Source organism: Pogona vitticeps, chromosome 3, assembly GCF_051106095.1.
Source record: "Pogona vitticeps strain Pit_001003342236 chromosome 3, PviZW2.1, whole genome shotgun sequence".
NCBI lineage: Eukaryota > Metazoa > Chordata > Lepidosauria > Squamata > Agamidae > Pogona > Pogona vitticeps.
Window position 1 is genome coordinate 145,856,673 of NC_135785.1, and position 13,741 is coordinate 145,870,413.

Genomic DNA, 13,741 nt, shown 5'->3' on the forward strand with positions numbered 1-13,741 from the left:
TTGTCAAGAGAGGGCTTTCAAAACAGCGGAACAACAGCACTGTCCTCTAACAAGGTGCCCACAACCTTCAGGATGTTCAGTTAGACCAGTATCTACTGTATATGAAATGCATCAGTCACAGGAAAACAGAATATAGCAGCTTTTGATGTTGTTGTTATTCTCAGCTGTCCTAGGAACATGTAAATGCGCCTACCATGGTAGATGGAAACAGCACATGATTATTTTTCTCCATGCAAGAAAAGGATGATTGCTGGACTCCTGTTAAAAAGAATAAGCAGACAGACATTTTTTAAAAAAGTGGTAACTCTAAATTCTGTAGCTGAACTGGAATGTGAAAGGAATTCTGTCAGGTCTAAGCCTGGTTTAGAGCAACAAGACACCACGACAGGGTTTCTGAACTAACTCCGGAAACCCCCACAGGAGTCTATTCTCAGCTCTGCAAAATAAGTTGCATATTTTGGAGATTTGTTATTTGTGAAGCAGTGGCCCTTAGTTTTCAAGAACTATGAGGGCTTGTTAATGACAGGACATTTTGCAAGTCATTAAGTCATAGGATTGTCATATGTAAGAAGCAACCTGATAGCACAGAACAACAAATGACACACGGTAACAGCACAGTTACTGCAAGTACCGAGGCCAAATCTTCCTTCCTGACATTTTCCAGGCTATTTCCAGTGCTAACAGAATGCCCCTGTCTGTGCAAGTTATGCTACACTGCATAAGGCTGATGACATAATCAGCCGCAGCAATTGTTTGAAAATAACACATATCTGATTGCCCACTGCAAGCTCCCAAAATTCCTATGGAAACTCTTTTATCGTTAGGAAGCCATTGGGGGTGGGGGTGGGCAAGGAATGGAAATTCTAGCAGCAGAGATTTTTGCTAATTAAAGACGTCCCACTAACATCATCAGCCTTACACAGAACAACTTAAGGCAACAGGATTTCAGCCAGCATAGGAATTTGCAAACTCACTTTGGCTCCATCCAACATTGGTTACCATGCTGTCCACCCCACCATCCACAATGAGAATGAGCTACTACTGCCCCAATTCCTCCTATTTCCAGTATCAGACTAAGGATGGAAGGCAAATTAAACTTGATTGTGGAGAAAGCTCCATAAATTTAAACACCACTGTCTCCACTCTCACAACTGTTTCAGCAAAACTAGAGAAGTTGCCTTTAAATGATCTGAAAGTAATGAATGTCTAATATCTATCTAACTTTGCCTGCATTTTATTCTGAAACAGATTCCCACCCCTCATCACACACATTTAGATGTGTCACAGGAAATAATCTAAAGCACATTCTTTCTCTTAACTAGGTTAAACATTGGACTGCATCTACTAGCTGAGAACTGTTGGTGTTTCTTTCTGTGGCTCTGAGCACACTGTCATTACCCTAAAACCTGAAACTTATCCACTAATTTTTGTTTTCCTTTTAAAGAATTAAATATGCCATTTGGGCATAGTGAATCTGAAGACATGGCCAATGTAACCTCTCTGCAAAACACTACAACTACTTTTGGAAACTGCACTGATGAAGGTGGCTCCTTTTGGAATATCTACCTGTCCCTAGTTTATATTCTACTTTTTCTGATGTGTTTCCCTGGGAACATCCTTGTGATTTCTGTATATATTTTCAAAATGAAGCCCTGGAAAAGCAGCACCATTATCATGTTAAACTTGGCCATCACCGACCTGCTGTATGTCTCTTGCCTTCCATTTTTGATCCACTACGCAGTCAACGGAGAAAATTGGGTCTTTGGAAGATTCATGTGCAAGTTCATCCGATTCAACTTCTACTTCAACACATACAGCAGCATCTTTTTCCTCACCTGCTTTAGCCTTTTCCGCTTTGTTGTAGTAGTCTATCCAATGAGCTGCCTTTCCATTCAGAAGCGGAAGTGGACCATTGTGGCCTGTGTTGGCATTTGGGTTCTTTCGCTTTTGTTGGTCAGCCCTCTAATCTACCTGATCACCATAAAACAAAGCTCAAATAGGGTGATTTGCATGGACCTTACCAATGCTGAACCCTTGGGCTTGGCAAGGTGGTTTAATTGGTTCCTAACCATATTTGCATTCTTTGTGCCTTTGATAGCTGTGACTCTTTGTTATGTTGTGATTATCTGCACACTGGCAAGAGGCCCTCACACCCAGACTGCTTACAAGCAGAAGGCTCGTACCCTAGCCATTGTCCTCTTGGCTGTCTTTTACATATGCTTCTTGCCATTTCACATATTTCGAGGGGTTCGTATTGAGCTAAAGCTACATCCTGTGAACTGCATTTTAATGAAGCAGGTCCGAGACATTTTTACTGTAGCTGGATCCTTAGCTTCACTAAATACCTTTGGCAATTTAATCCTATATGTTGTAGTTGCAGATAACTTCCAGCAGGCCATTCTTTCTATCTGTAAATTGATCTTAAAAACACAAAAGAAATAGAGAAGGATTAGAAGTCATGTTGCAGGTTATATTTGCTGTTACTCTTGGCATGTGTAATTTCAGCACAGTAGGACTTTTTCATATGTTTTTGTCTTTAGGATCCGGATTTTTCTGGAAATAAAAAGTTAAATCCACTTTTTTGGTCTCTTGGTGTCCCCACTTGTTTCTCCATTGCTTTGGGTTCTTGATGGGCATTATACCAGCTCCCTCTTCCTCTTCTGAACACCTGCAGCAGAGTTGTTCAGCTATTAAGCCAAAGCTGGCCTGCCTATGGTTGGGCTGCAGCTCCTATTCTCCCACACCATGGACTGCGCCAGCGAAGGCTGATGGGACTTCCAGTCCATTGTCACCTGGAGAGCCACAGGTCACCCAGCCCAACATTAAACCTTAACAGAATCAAAGAGGTCCTGTTTTTGCCACCAAAACATGAACAAGCAAACAAAAACACAATGAAACATACAGATAGATTTTATCAGCATGAACTACAATATAGCCAAGTGAATTCTTTTTTCCACATTTTTCACAGTCGCTCCCATGCTTTCTGGATGTATGTTAATACCACCTGACAATATCAATGGATGTGACTGACCGTGACTAGAAACAGAAGTCAGGGATGCCCTGTAACTGAAAGTGTGATATTCTTAAAGAAGGTGAGCTTCTCAGTATCATAACAGAAGCTTCCCTCAACTCTGGGATTATCTAAATGCAGTTAATTTGTAATTTGGTGATTTATCTTTAGGACTTAAGCAGAATATTCATATGAAATCTAATTTCACAAAAACGGAAGGATTGCCTCTGTCGCCTCTCTGTAATATTAACATGTCTTCAGCTTCAATGACTGACTGTCTCTAACATCCCTCTCTGGCCTGAAACACGAATGGGAAGTATTTGGGTTTGCAGCATAGCTCCTGCTGAGGCCAAAGAGTAAAAGATAAAGGGATAACATTAATCCTATTCAGCTGTTAAGGCAAAAAGTATACAGGGTTAAATGTGTGGTGCTGACACCACCTGGAAGTCAGGAAGACCTTTGTTTATTCACTGTGGAGGTCCACAAAAGCATTTGTGAGCACATTCAGTTGAATGATTTTTATAATGTTGTCTTTGAAGGTACCAGAATGAGTTCACTTTTCAACAGTTTGCCCAGGGGCTTCTCCAATGAATTGATAAAACCTTCTGGACTGTCTGGTCTATGTTGAAATTCAGGGTCAAATCACACATCAAAGGAAAGGCATAGTTCCTGCCATTGCAACATTTCCCCAAAAGCACAGGGAAGGATTTCTATTTATTTATTTATTTTGCACAACTCTGCGCTGTTCACATAAAATACAGAATCAAATACTGTAGTTAGTAGGCTAAAACCATGAGCATTTGTATGGCTTAGTATCAAGTGCCTGGAGCATATACATGCAGCACACAATTTCACCTTAGCTGCTGTTGCACAAAAGCACAAGTTAAACAATGAAAACTGCCCTTCTAGATTAGGATTTGCCCTCTTAAATCTAAAGCAGGAGATGTCATTTTAGAGCACACGATGAGCATGTGCTAGAATCAGGGTTATATCTATGAAGATTCTCAGCCATCTAGGTGATCTGGAAGCTGAGTCATGGCAACTGGACTTCTTGTTAGGTTGAAATGTTTCCCTACTCATCCAAGTAGCTTCTCCAGTCTGAAGAAGTTACTTGGATGAGTAGCGAAACATTTCAGCCTAACAAGAAAGAAGTCTAGTTGCCATGACTCAACTTCCAGATATAATCATGGTTGTTGTTCTACTTGTGGGAACCTGGGACTATGCGTAGTTCATTCCCAAGCACAAATTGTGAGCAAGCTCATGTTTCAAACTTGCATCGCCCAGGACAGGACAGCTTCCCTGAGCCAGAATCCCAGACTTGGTGAAATTATATTGATAATCACTGTCAGCATCATCTCCCTAAATGGTAAGTTAGCCCCTGAAGATGAGAAGGTGATCCCCCTCCAGAAAAAAAAACTCTCTTAACCGACTTCAGTTTGGAGTCAGAGACAAAGAAATACACCAAAAAATGTTTTTAGAACCAAGGTAGACAACCTTGTTGCCCCATGAGCTGCAGCAAAGAATGGTACAGGGTCAAGACTGGCTTGGTGGTGGTGGTGTAGGTGTAGCTTGAACCTCCTCCTCCCTCACACACAGAAAAGTACACAGACATGCCTCCCCCAATTACTTTGTGACTCTCATACATCTCCCATCCAACACACTCGTTCTTGCTCCCCAGCCGATTGGCCAACTGGTTGACTTCTAAGCAGAGCCTGGGAAGTGATTTGTAAGAAAAATGAATATGGCAGGCTGAAGCCAGCCATATCTGAGCAGCAGTAGGCTGATGATCTCTAAAGCATAACTTCTGATCATCTTACCTCTCCTCGGTTATGGATAGCTTCACCATGTTGTTAGATTCATTCTTCTCAAGTGTTGCTTTACAAGCTCTTTTTTCAGCACCAGTCCATTAAAGATGTGGCTGGAATATCGTTTAGGGAGCAGGGAGAGGCTGTGAAGGCTGTACAAAAGCCAGCTAAGAAATTGCATCTAGTGCAAGAGTGGCTTGTAGAATTTATAAGCTAACAGCACTTTGAAGTTTTGTCTGTCCCCCTAACTGTATGACATGGGCGCTGGAATATTTACGTGGTGCCCCTCCCTCAGCATTTGGAGGGGAAAATATTTTGAAGACTACAATTCCCAGAATCTCTACCAGCATAGCCAGGCTAAGCTGTCTGGGGGAGGAGCAACTTTCTCTAGCTCTTCTGTGCCAATACTCAACTTGGTTTGCAAACAAGCTGTTCATAGAATGGGAGCAAAGTCTTCTGTGCCCTTCATGCAAAGAGAACCAGAACCAGTAAGTGCTACCTGGATCTTCCCCCTGTTCAAGGACATCAGTTGCACATAGCAATCTGGTTAGCCCTTAGATGACCATGTATAGAGTTAAGAAAGTAGGTAGCCTCCCAGGAGTACATATACCCAACAGAAGATGTTTTGTTTGTTACATGTCATTCATAACTCAATGGTACAGAATGTACGAGTGATTTCATTTGGGTGAGGGAAACTTCACAAGTCTTGCAAGCTGTATGTTGACTGTCCTAATCAACCAGAACCACAAATAAATGTGTCAGAGGGTTTTCAGAACACAGTATTTGCAAAGGACTCCTGTCAGCAACTAACGCAAAAGAATGAATTCCATGCAAATATCTGGCTAGTGTACCACACAAATTCACTGGCACAGATAAATATAATTAGGAAGTGATCTCGGTAGTGCAAAACCACCATGCTAAGCTTTAATCTGTCCCTATAGACCAGCTGGTGACATATTTACATAAACAAAACCCAAGGAAAACAAAACCCAAGGAACATGACTTAAAAAACAACACAAGTGAAGCAAGTAGCGTAAGTTTATGTCCACGGATATGTGGAACCTGGCCACAAATATTTACATTACTGGGAATTTTCCACAAGCACAAGCCTATCTCTGCAATCACTCTCAGATCACAAACAATTTCCAATTAATGGAAAGTTTCTTGGGGGCAAGAAGTGTTAGGAGCTAGAAAAAAGCAACAACATCTGGCACGGTTGTGGGCCTGGAAGCCATGTCAGTTTATATTGGAGCTTGGAGAATTACTTTCAAATTTAGTCAGTTACTGGGCTAAGCTGCCTCCCCACAGTTGCTATTATGATTACATTTGCCTTGAAAACTACTTTCCGGTTTCTCAAAAGTAATTGAAGCAATTGCCTTTTTAATTACTTCTAGAAAAAACACTCAGAAGCTGCAAGCCACTGGCCTGCACTCTCCATCTGCCCACTGCATGGTCATCCAAGCATTCACAAGACAGCACACGACAGCAGTCTAGGACACAGAATATTTTGTACTTTGTTATATTCCTCCTCTTTCATTTTAGTGAGGCTGCAGCTCTTGAATTATGAAAATAACAAAAAAAATAATTTATAGAACAAAAGAGTAGGCTAGTCATCATTCTGCCACAACTATAATGTAATTCTGTACTTTTACAAAATTAGGAATCCTACTCTGTATCTTAGTTGTGGCCTCTCAAAATAGCTGGAGTCTCCAAAGTAAACACAGCTAATAACAATCATTACAGACAATCAAGTTGATTCGGACTTAGGGCAACTATTTTCAATGCCTCCTAGGTGTCCAGTAATCAGGTTTACCAACCTTTCTTCTGGGAGTGCTCTGGGACTTCGCAACTTAACTAAGACTGTACAAGCAACTCTTCTCCTAGGAGACACAGTAGGGAATCAAACTCCCCAACCCCTGTTCTGCAGTCATGTATTCAACATGCAGTGGTAATTACATGCTGTCAGATTGATTCTGACAAATAGTGGGTCTGGCCAGGTTTTTCTAGGTAGAGAGTATTACACCTCCAGCATCCACCCCACAGAGATCTTGATAACCAGCAGGGCACCCAGCCCCCAGCCCATCCAATGAAGGCAGAGCATCAAAAGGAGCCCTTAGAGGTGGCAGCAAGAGAGGCTGGGGATGCCCAGACAGTGGTGAGCAGCAGGCACTATAAACTCTCCTTAAGGGGTGTGTACTAGCTTGGGGCTGTGTTGAAGACCCGATGCCACCAACAGACTGTGGACAGCCCAAATCTAGTGCCGAAACTTGTGTTCAGTCAGTGACTAGACTTGGCAAAGGGTTAGTAAAGCCAACTCAGCCCACCAGCAAACTTACAGGATAAGTTGTGGCCAGCATCTATCCTTTTCTTGTACCCAGTTCCCCAGCACTAGGAAAAAGTTCTAGTAGCTCCAAGAGTCTGGACTTTATGCAAACTATGATGGAGGAGGATCTTACCACCACCACCACACTGGGTGGGGGAGACAGCACTCAAACTGTGTGCAGCTGGCAGAGCCTTCCCTTCCAGAAGCATTGCACTGGAACAGCACCAAACCCACCCACTTCATGGACGCCAACCCCCGGGACAAGGGCTGAAGTCCAGAAAAGGTTTCTGCACACATCTCAACCTTTGATCGCTGCGGGTCACAATTAGTCTGATTTTCTTGACTTTTTAATTTGGTTTTGGTTTTGCCTATATTTCATGTGTGTCCACGATTTTGAATTGTACAGCGCTCTAATATGAATAAAGAAAGAGGCAGCTCACAGCTCAGACCTCCTGTGCACACAATTTGATCACTGCAATCCCAAAACTGTATGTCAGCAGCCACATTGTAACTGGACTTTAGGGGCTTGGTGCTATGCTTTGTAGGTCTCAGCCACAGGGTTTACTAACTTCATCCTTCAATTTGCTATTCTCTTACAAGAGATTTCTCTCTCTGCCCTTCTTTGTTTTAACATATCAAAACATTGGTTAACATCTGCTTAATGGAGTCATAGTGCACCCATGGAAATGTTTTCATTTGCATATGTGCTTTACTGTAGACTAAAAATGGATAGGGAGCATGTACGCAAGTGTTATAATTTAGCTATACATTTGAATGTGTGATTTTTACTGAAAATACTGATCAGCTAACGTGAAAGGACTACACAACTGGTTCAGGGAAAATAACCTGTATTTTGATAGAAATGTAGGATGAATACAACGAGCTAGATCTGATTGCTAGTCCAGGTAAAAGTATGGGAGCCAATGAGTGAATGGGGCTCATTAAGGAAATAGATAAGTCTCATTGATTCAAGGAGGTTACTCCAGTGCAGTTGAGCCAGTGTGGTGTAATAAACAGTGGGTCAGACTAGGATCCAGGATTCAGGCGGTCTGGGTTCAAATTGCTACTCAGCTACAGAAACTCATGGGGGCGGGAGAGAAATGACCCAATAACACATAACAACTTTGGCATGGATTAAAATTGGGTGTAGCCCCACAAAGCCTGTAAAAAATGTTTGTGCATCTTCATGTTCGTTTATTGTTGATTTTCTAAACAGGGTATGGGGACAGTTGACCCTTCAGATATTTTCAGCTTCGGTCTAAATGGGCGGGGTATAAATTGAAGAAATAAATAATAAATAACGCAATAGGGGGCTGGGGGGCTGGGGGAGTGGACATGGGTAGGGGAAGGATAAAATTCCAGACAGTGCAAGGATACTTTCATATTCACTTATACAATTCTACTAGAATTTTTTAAAAAATAACAAAAAAAGAACAACAGGTTTTACCAGAATTACTATAGTTACTAATCTCTTCATTCCCTGATTGGACCTTCACATTCTTCTTTTATCAATGCTTTCCAGTCCATATTTTGAGTCCAACTATGAAATCATTCCAAATGTTTACATCCTTTTCAAGATGACTGTGTTGCTGTTTTCTTCCAGTGTTCCCATATTATAGCTACAGTAATTACATGTATTGTGAAGGCAAGAGCAGAAGGGGACAACAGAGGACGAGATGGTTGGACAGTGTCATCGAAGCTACCAACATGAATTTGACCAAACTCCAGGAGGCAGTGGAAGACAGGAGGGCCTGGCGTGCTCTGGTGCATGGGGTCATGAAGAGTCGGACATGACTTAACGACTAAACAACAAATTACGTGTATATTGGTGCCTCGACTTACGAAATTAATCCATATCAAAATGGTGTCCGTAACTCCAAATTTTCGTATATTGGAAATGGAAACACCATTTCCCATAGGAATGCACTGAAAACCAATTAATCCATTCTGGCCTAATAAAAAAAAATCACCAATTTTTTTTTAAAAAATAAAACACTGCAAGCTCCTGGGGCTGCAAAAAACAAAACAAATCCAAAATTAAACATAAATATAACCCACCAGCCCAATCCCACCCTGCAAAAGCCACAAAAACAGTTTTAAAGAAAGCAAAAAGCAGGACCTTACCTCCACCGCCGTGACCACTGCCGCCAAGAGACCTCCTGGACTCCAACTGCCGCTGCCAGTCGAGGGCTCCAGCCGCCGCGGCCACCATACCAGATGCCGGTTTCCCACACTTCCAAAGCTGCCCCAACTGCCACACCAGGTGCCAGCTTCCCAGACTTCCAAAGCACTGGCACCCAGAGCGGCGGTTGGGGCGGTGTTGGAAGCCTGGGAGGCTGAGCCTCCCTTTTCCTAACCATTGGGGTGAAGAAGCAGCCTCTTCACCACCAACAGTTTGAATTTCCTGCCCTTTCCCCCTGCCTTTTTTTGTGTTTGTAAGTGGAAGCTCCAGCCGCAAGTCGAAGCAAAATTTTGTGGTCAGACCTGTTTGTAATTCAAAATTTTTGTAAGTCGGGATGTCTGTAAGTTGAGGCACCACTGTATTATCAAATGTTTCATTTCTTTATCTACATTCTCAGACATAATACTCAGTTAACACAATTCCAGTTTAAATGATATCTCACAAAATACAAAATTATTTTTCAACATTTCATATACTAATTTGCAGTAATCTCCAATAATTTTCTGCTTCCCTACCTGTCCACCCAATATGACTGAAAATACCCTCCTGTATTTTACATTTCCAACACTTATTAAAAAAAAAACATTTCATAAAGTGGTTCTTGATTTTCATACTATAGGTTTTGAAGACAGTGTCCAATTTTAATTTCTATATTTGATAATAAATTCTTTTACATCTAATGTTACTGTATTCTTTTCATATGAATTTCTTGGAGGCTTATTTTATCCATCTTTGTTATTAAGGTTTTCTTTCCTCTTCTTAGATCCTCTTTTTTCCATGGTGCGCTTTCCTTTGGTACTTCCCATTTGGTTTTCTAGCTGAAATTCTGGACTTCCTTCTGAGTTTGGTCCTAATGATCCACTGGATTGCTCCTCTTCCTGTTCCTCATCTGCCTTTTTCTCTTCTTTTCTACCCATCTATTTCCCCTTTTTTTCCATAAAGTCTTCATTGTTCAATTAATTGAATATCTCTGCACCTGGAATTGGAAAGAGACACTTTCAGATATCAACCACTTATATGTAATTGAGTTTGTTCTCAGGAAATATGTCAACGCCACATATTGACTCCTTTTCTGTCTTATGGAATAGGTTTCAAAATCTTAATTTCTTTTCCTTTTATAGTGGGTCCTTTATCTTGCATATTTCTTTGAACTTTTTCTTGAAATACCGTTCTTGTTAATTCAACATACATTTAACTGGGGAATTTATTATTTCTGGTTTATGCTGTATTAATTCCTCATGCTGTACTGTATCTATATTTTGCTGTACTTTGTCTGGTCACATCCTCATAAGTGGGGCTAAAAAGAGAGTTACCAATTCCACTGTGTCTTCACCTTTTTGTTCTGGAAGATTCTGGAATCTAAGTATGAGGTTGAATCTCTCCATTTTTAACTTTAGCAGGTTGATTTCATCTTGTTTTCTTTCATGTTAAACCACTACCAGCTCTGCATTCATAATCTCCATGTTTTCTGGGGGTTTTTTGGGGGGGGGAGGCTTCTTGCATTTTGGCTAATTGTTTATTTTCTATAATTTGGTGTTTCATATCAGTCATTTGTGACCCTAAATCTTTAATTTGTTTGGATACCTGAGCCATTCCTCCTTGTCTTTGCTGTAATCCTGTCGATAACTGTTGCCAATACTCAAGCGTCTCTTGCCCCAATGACTCTCATTGTTCCTGATCATTTATGTGCTGTAACCAAATAAATAAATAACCAGTACAACTAAACTAAATGAGAGTTACAATTAAAATGAAAGAGCAACATCAGAACAGAAAATGAAGTCTCTGGAATAGTTTCACTTAGTTTACTTTTGGTTTCTTGCTTATTCATTATCCATGCACGCAGACACCCACAGAATAAGTATGACGAATGAGACAAAAAGCCTGGCAGCCATTGATTATGAGAAAAAATAGTGCACTGGTCCTTTGATGTTGGGCTGTGGCACCAGGGTGGGTGACATGACCTTCAGCCTGGTTTGTTCCTTTTTGCACACCACACACAATGATTAAAGTGGTAGGAAAAGCCCCCCCTGCTTTGGCTGTCTCTAGCAAGCATGTCATTGCTAGCACCACTCTGGCAGCCATTAATGCTGATTGCATCCTCTGTGAGCTAGCAAAAATTTAATGCAACTTGCTAGGCAGGTTGGATACCTTAATACTCCCTATACCACCCCACATCTGTTGTGCAATGTGTTCCAGCAAATATAGTGCACATCTTTATTAACTTGCATCCTGCTAGTGTGGTACACAGCCTGGCAGCCAGGTTTACTACTATTCGAATCACTGTCTTTTTCACATCAATTAGATGACATCAATTAGAAAAAGAATATACCAGGAGGAATTCCTGGATTATGGGTTTAGCCAAATTGATGACAAAGGAATAATGAAACTACAGTGTGTTGTTTGTTTCAAAGTTCTGACCGCAGAATCTTTCAAAAAGAGCCAATTGAAGAAACACTTGGATAATTTGCACCCACATCTGGTTTCAAAACAGCGGGAATATTTTGTAAATTTGGAAATGTCTGTCAAAAGACAAAGATTGGACAGCAACTTGAGAGGTACGTTCAATCAATGCTCAGCATCCAAGGCTAGCTTTGAAGTGTCCTGTTTGATTGCCTGGAACAAAAAAAGCCTTATATTATTGGTGAGGATTTGGTTAAACCAGCAGCTTTGAAAATGGCAGAGATTATGTGTGGTCAGAATGAAGCCAAGAAGCTAAATTCTGTGCCCTTGTCTGCAAGAGCTGTTAAACAGTTTCTATTTTAGCAGGAAATGTGAGGCAACAAGTTATTTCCTCAATAAAAGATAGTAAATACTTTGCTATTCAGCTTGATGTGACTACAGATGTTAGTAGTAATTTGCAGCTGATGGTATATGTCCGCTACAAAGGTTTACATTTAATTGAAGAGGAATTGTTGTTCTGTTCTCCTCTCAACTTGCGGTCTTGTGGAATTTATATCTTCAATAAAGTTAATGAATACTTTAATGATGTTAATTTAAAGTGGGAAGACTGTGTTGCTGTGTCTGTTGATGGAGCTCCAGCTATCTTGGGTCATTTAATGGTTTTTTGGCTTAGGTGAGAAAGAGAAATCCAAAAGTTGAAGTAAACCACTGTATTATCCATCGCCAGGCATAGCTTGTGAAACATTTGGAACCTGCACTGGAAACCATCATGCATGGTTATTAAGATTATCAATGTTGTCAAAGGACATGCACTAAACACGTGATTATTTCGTGAATTATGTAACACTGGTGATGCTGAATACACAGACCTACTTTATCAAACAGAAGTGAGGTGGCTCTCACATGTTCTGAACTGAGTGTAGGTTCTCAAAGGTGAACTTGAAAGTTTTATGGTTGATCAAAAGCATGTTCTTGCTTGTTCTTTACAAACTCCTTGTGGGTTGCACATCTCGCATATTTAACTGATATGTTTGACCATGTTAATGTATTGAACAAAGAATTGCAAGGAAAAAACAAATATAATTTCAGCCAGAGAAAAGATTTCTGCATTTGGATCAAAGCTTTTATATTGGAGACAGAAGGCTGAACAGAAAAAGATAGCTACCTTTTCAAAGTTAGTTTTGTTCTTGGAAGATTGTGAAAATATTACTTTTGAAGACATTAAGGACAGAGTTATAAGGCATCTTACCAAACTCAAAGAGCGGTTCTCTGATTACTTTCCAGATCTTGATTCACAAGCTGTCAGTTGGATTGTAGACCCCTTTAAACATGAAATTCCTGTTGTACCAGAAGAGCCTCAAGGGTTGGCAGAGTCACTTCTTGAGCTTCAATGCAATAACAAAGCATGTATCGCATTTGAAAACAAAGCAGATCTGTCAATTTTTTGGATGTCAGCAGCTGCAAAGGCATTCAAAATTGCACATGAGGAGGCAATCAAAAGGTTGCTGCCTTTTGCAACAATCTACCTTTGTGAACAAGGATTTTCCACTCTTACAAACATAAAAACAAAGCAGATAAATCAATTGGACCCTTAAGACTGTATCCATATTGCTCTGACATCAAAATGCCCCAGTATTGATGTTCTCGTATCCAAGATAAAGCAACATCATTTCTCCAAAACCTGAAGTTTTCAAGTAAGCTGAAGCTTTCAAAGTAATTTTGAATAGATTCAATAAGATTTTGAGTTCATATAATGTATGATTTCCTTCCTTTCAAATCAAGGGAATGTTAGTGTATATAATGGGCGGGGGGGGAGGTAAAAAAGTTCCCTGACCCCTGGTCTAGAGGCAAGAAAAAATTGTCTTAGACTAAGGAACATCGTGACTGGAAAGTGTATCCATCCTTAGCTGCCGGGGGAGAGCTACATAGTATTGCATACAGAAAGGAAAGAAAAAGAGAGGGTGTTTTAAACAGAGGCCTGACTATATCTCTGCAATATAAACCAGCACTTATCCAAATAA

At 40.6% G+C, this 13,741-nt stretch overlaps 1 protein-coding gene across 1 annotated transcript; it reads left to right on the top strand.

The window, feature by feature from the left end:
- The first annotated feature begins 511 nt into the window (after positions 1–511).
- Positions 512–2,549, top strand: LOC110073842 (2-oxoglutarate receptor 1-like). Its single transcript, XM_020783482.3, has one exon. It carries the CDS (start codon positions 1,453–1,455, stop codon positions 2,440–2,442), a length of 990 nt encoding a protein of 329 aa, XP_020639141.3. The 5' UTR covers positions 512–1,452; the 3' UTR covers positions 2,443–2,549.
- Positions 2,550–13,741: the final 11,192 nt, after the last annotated feature.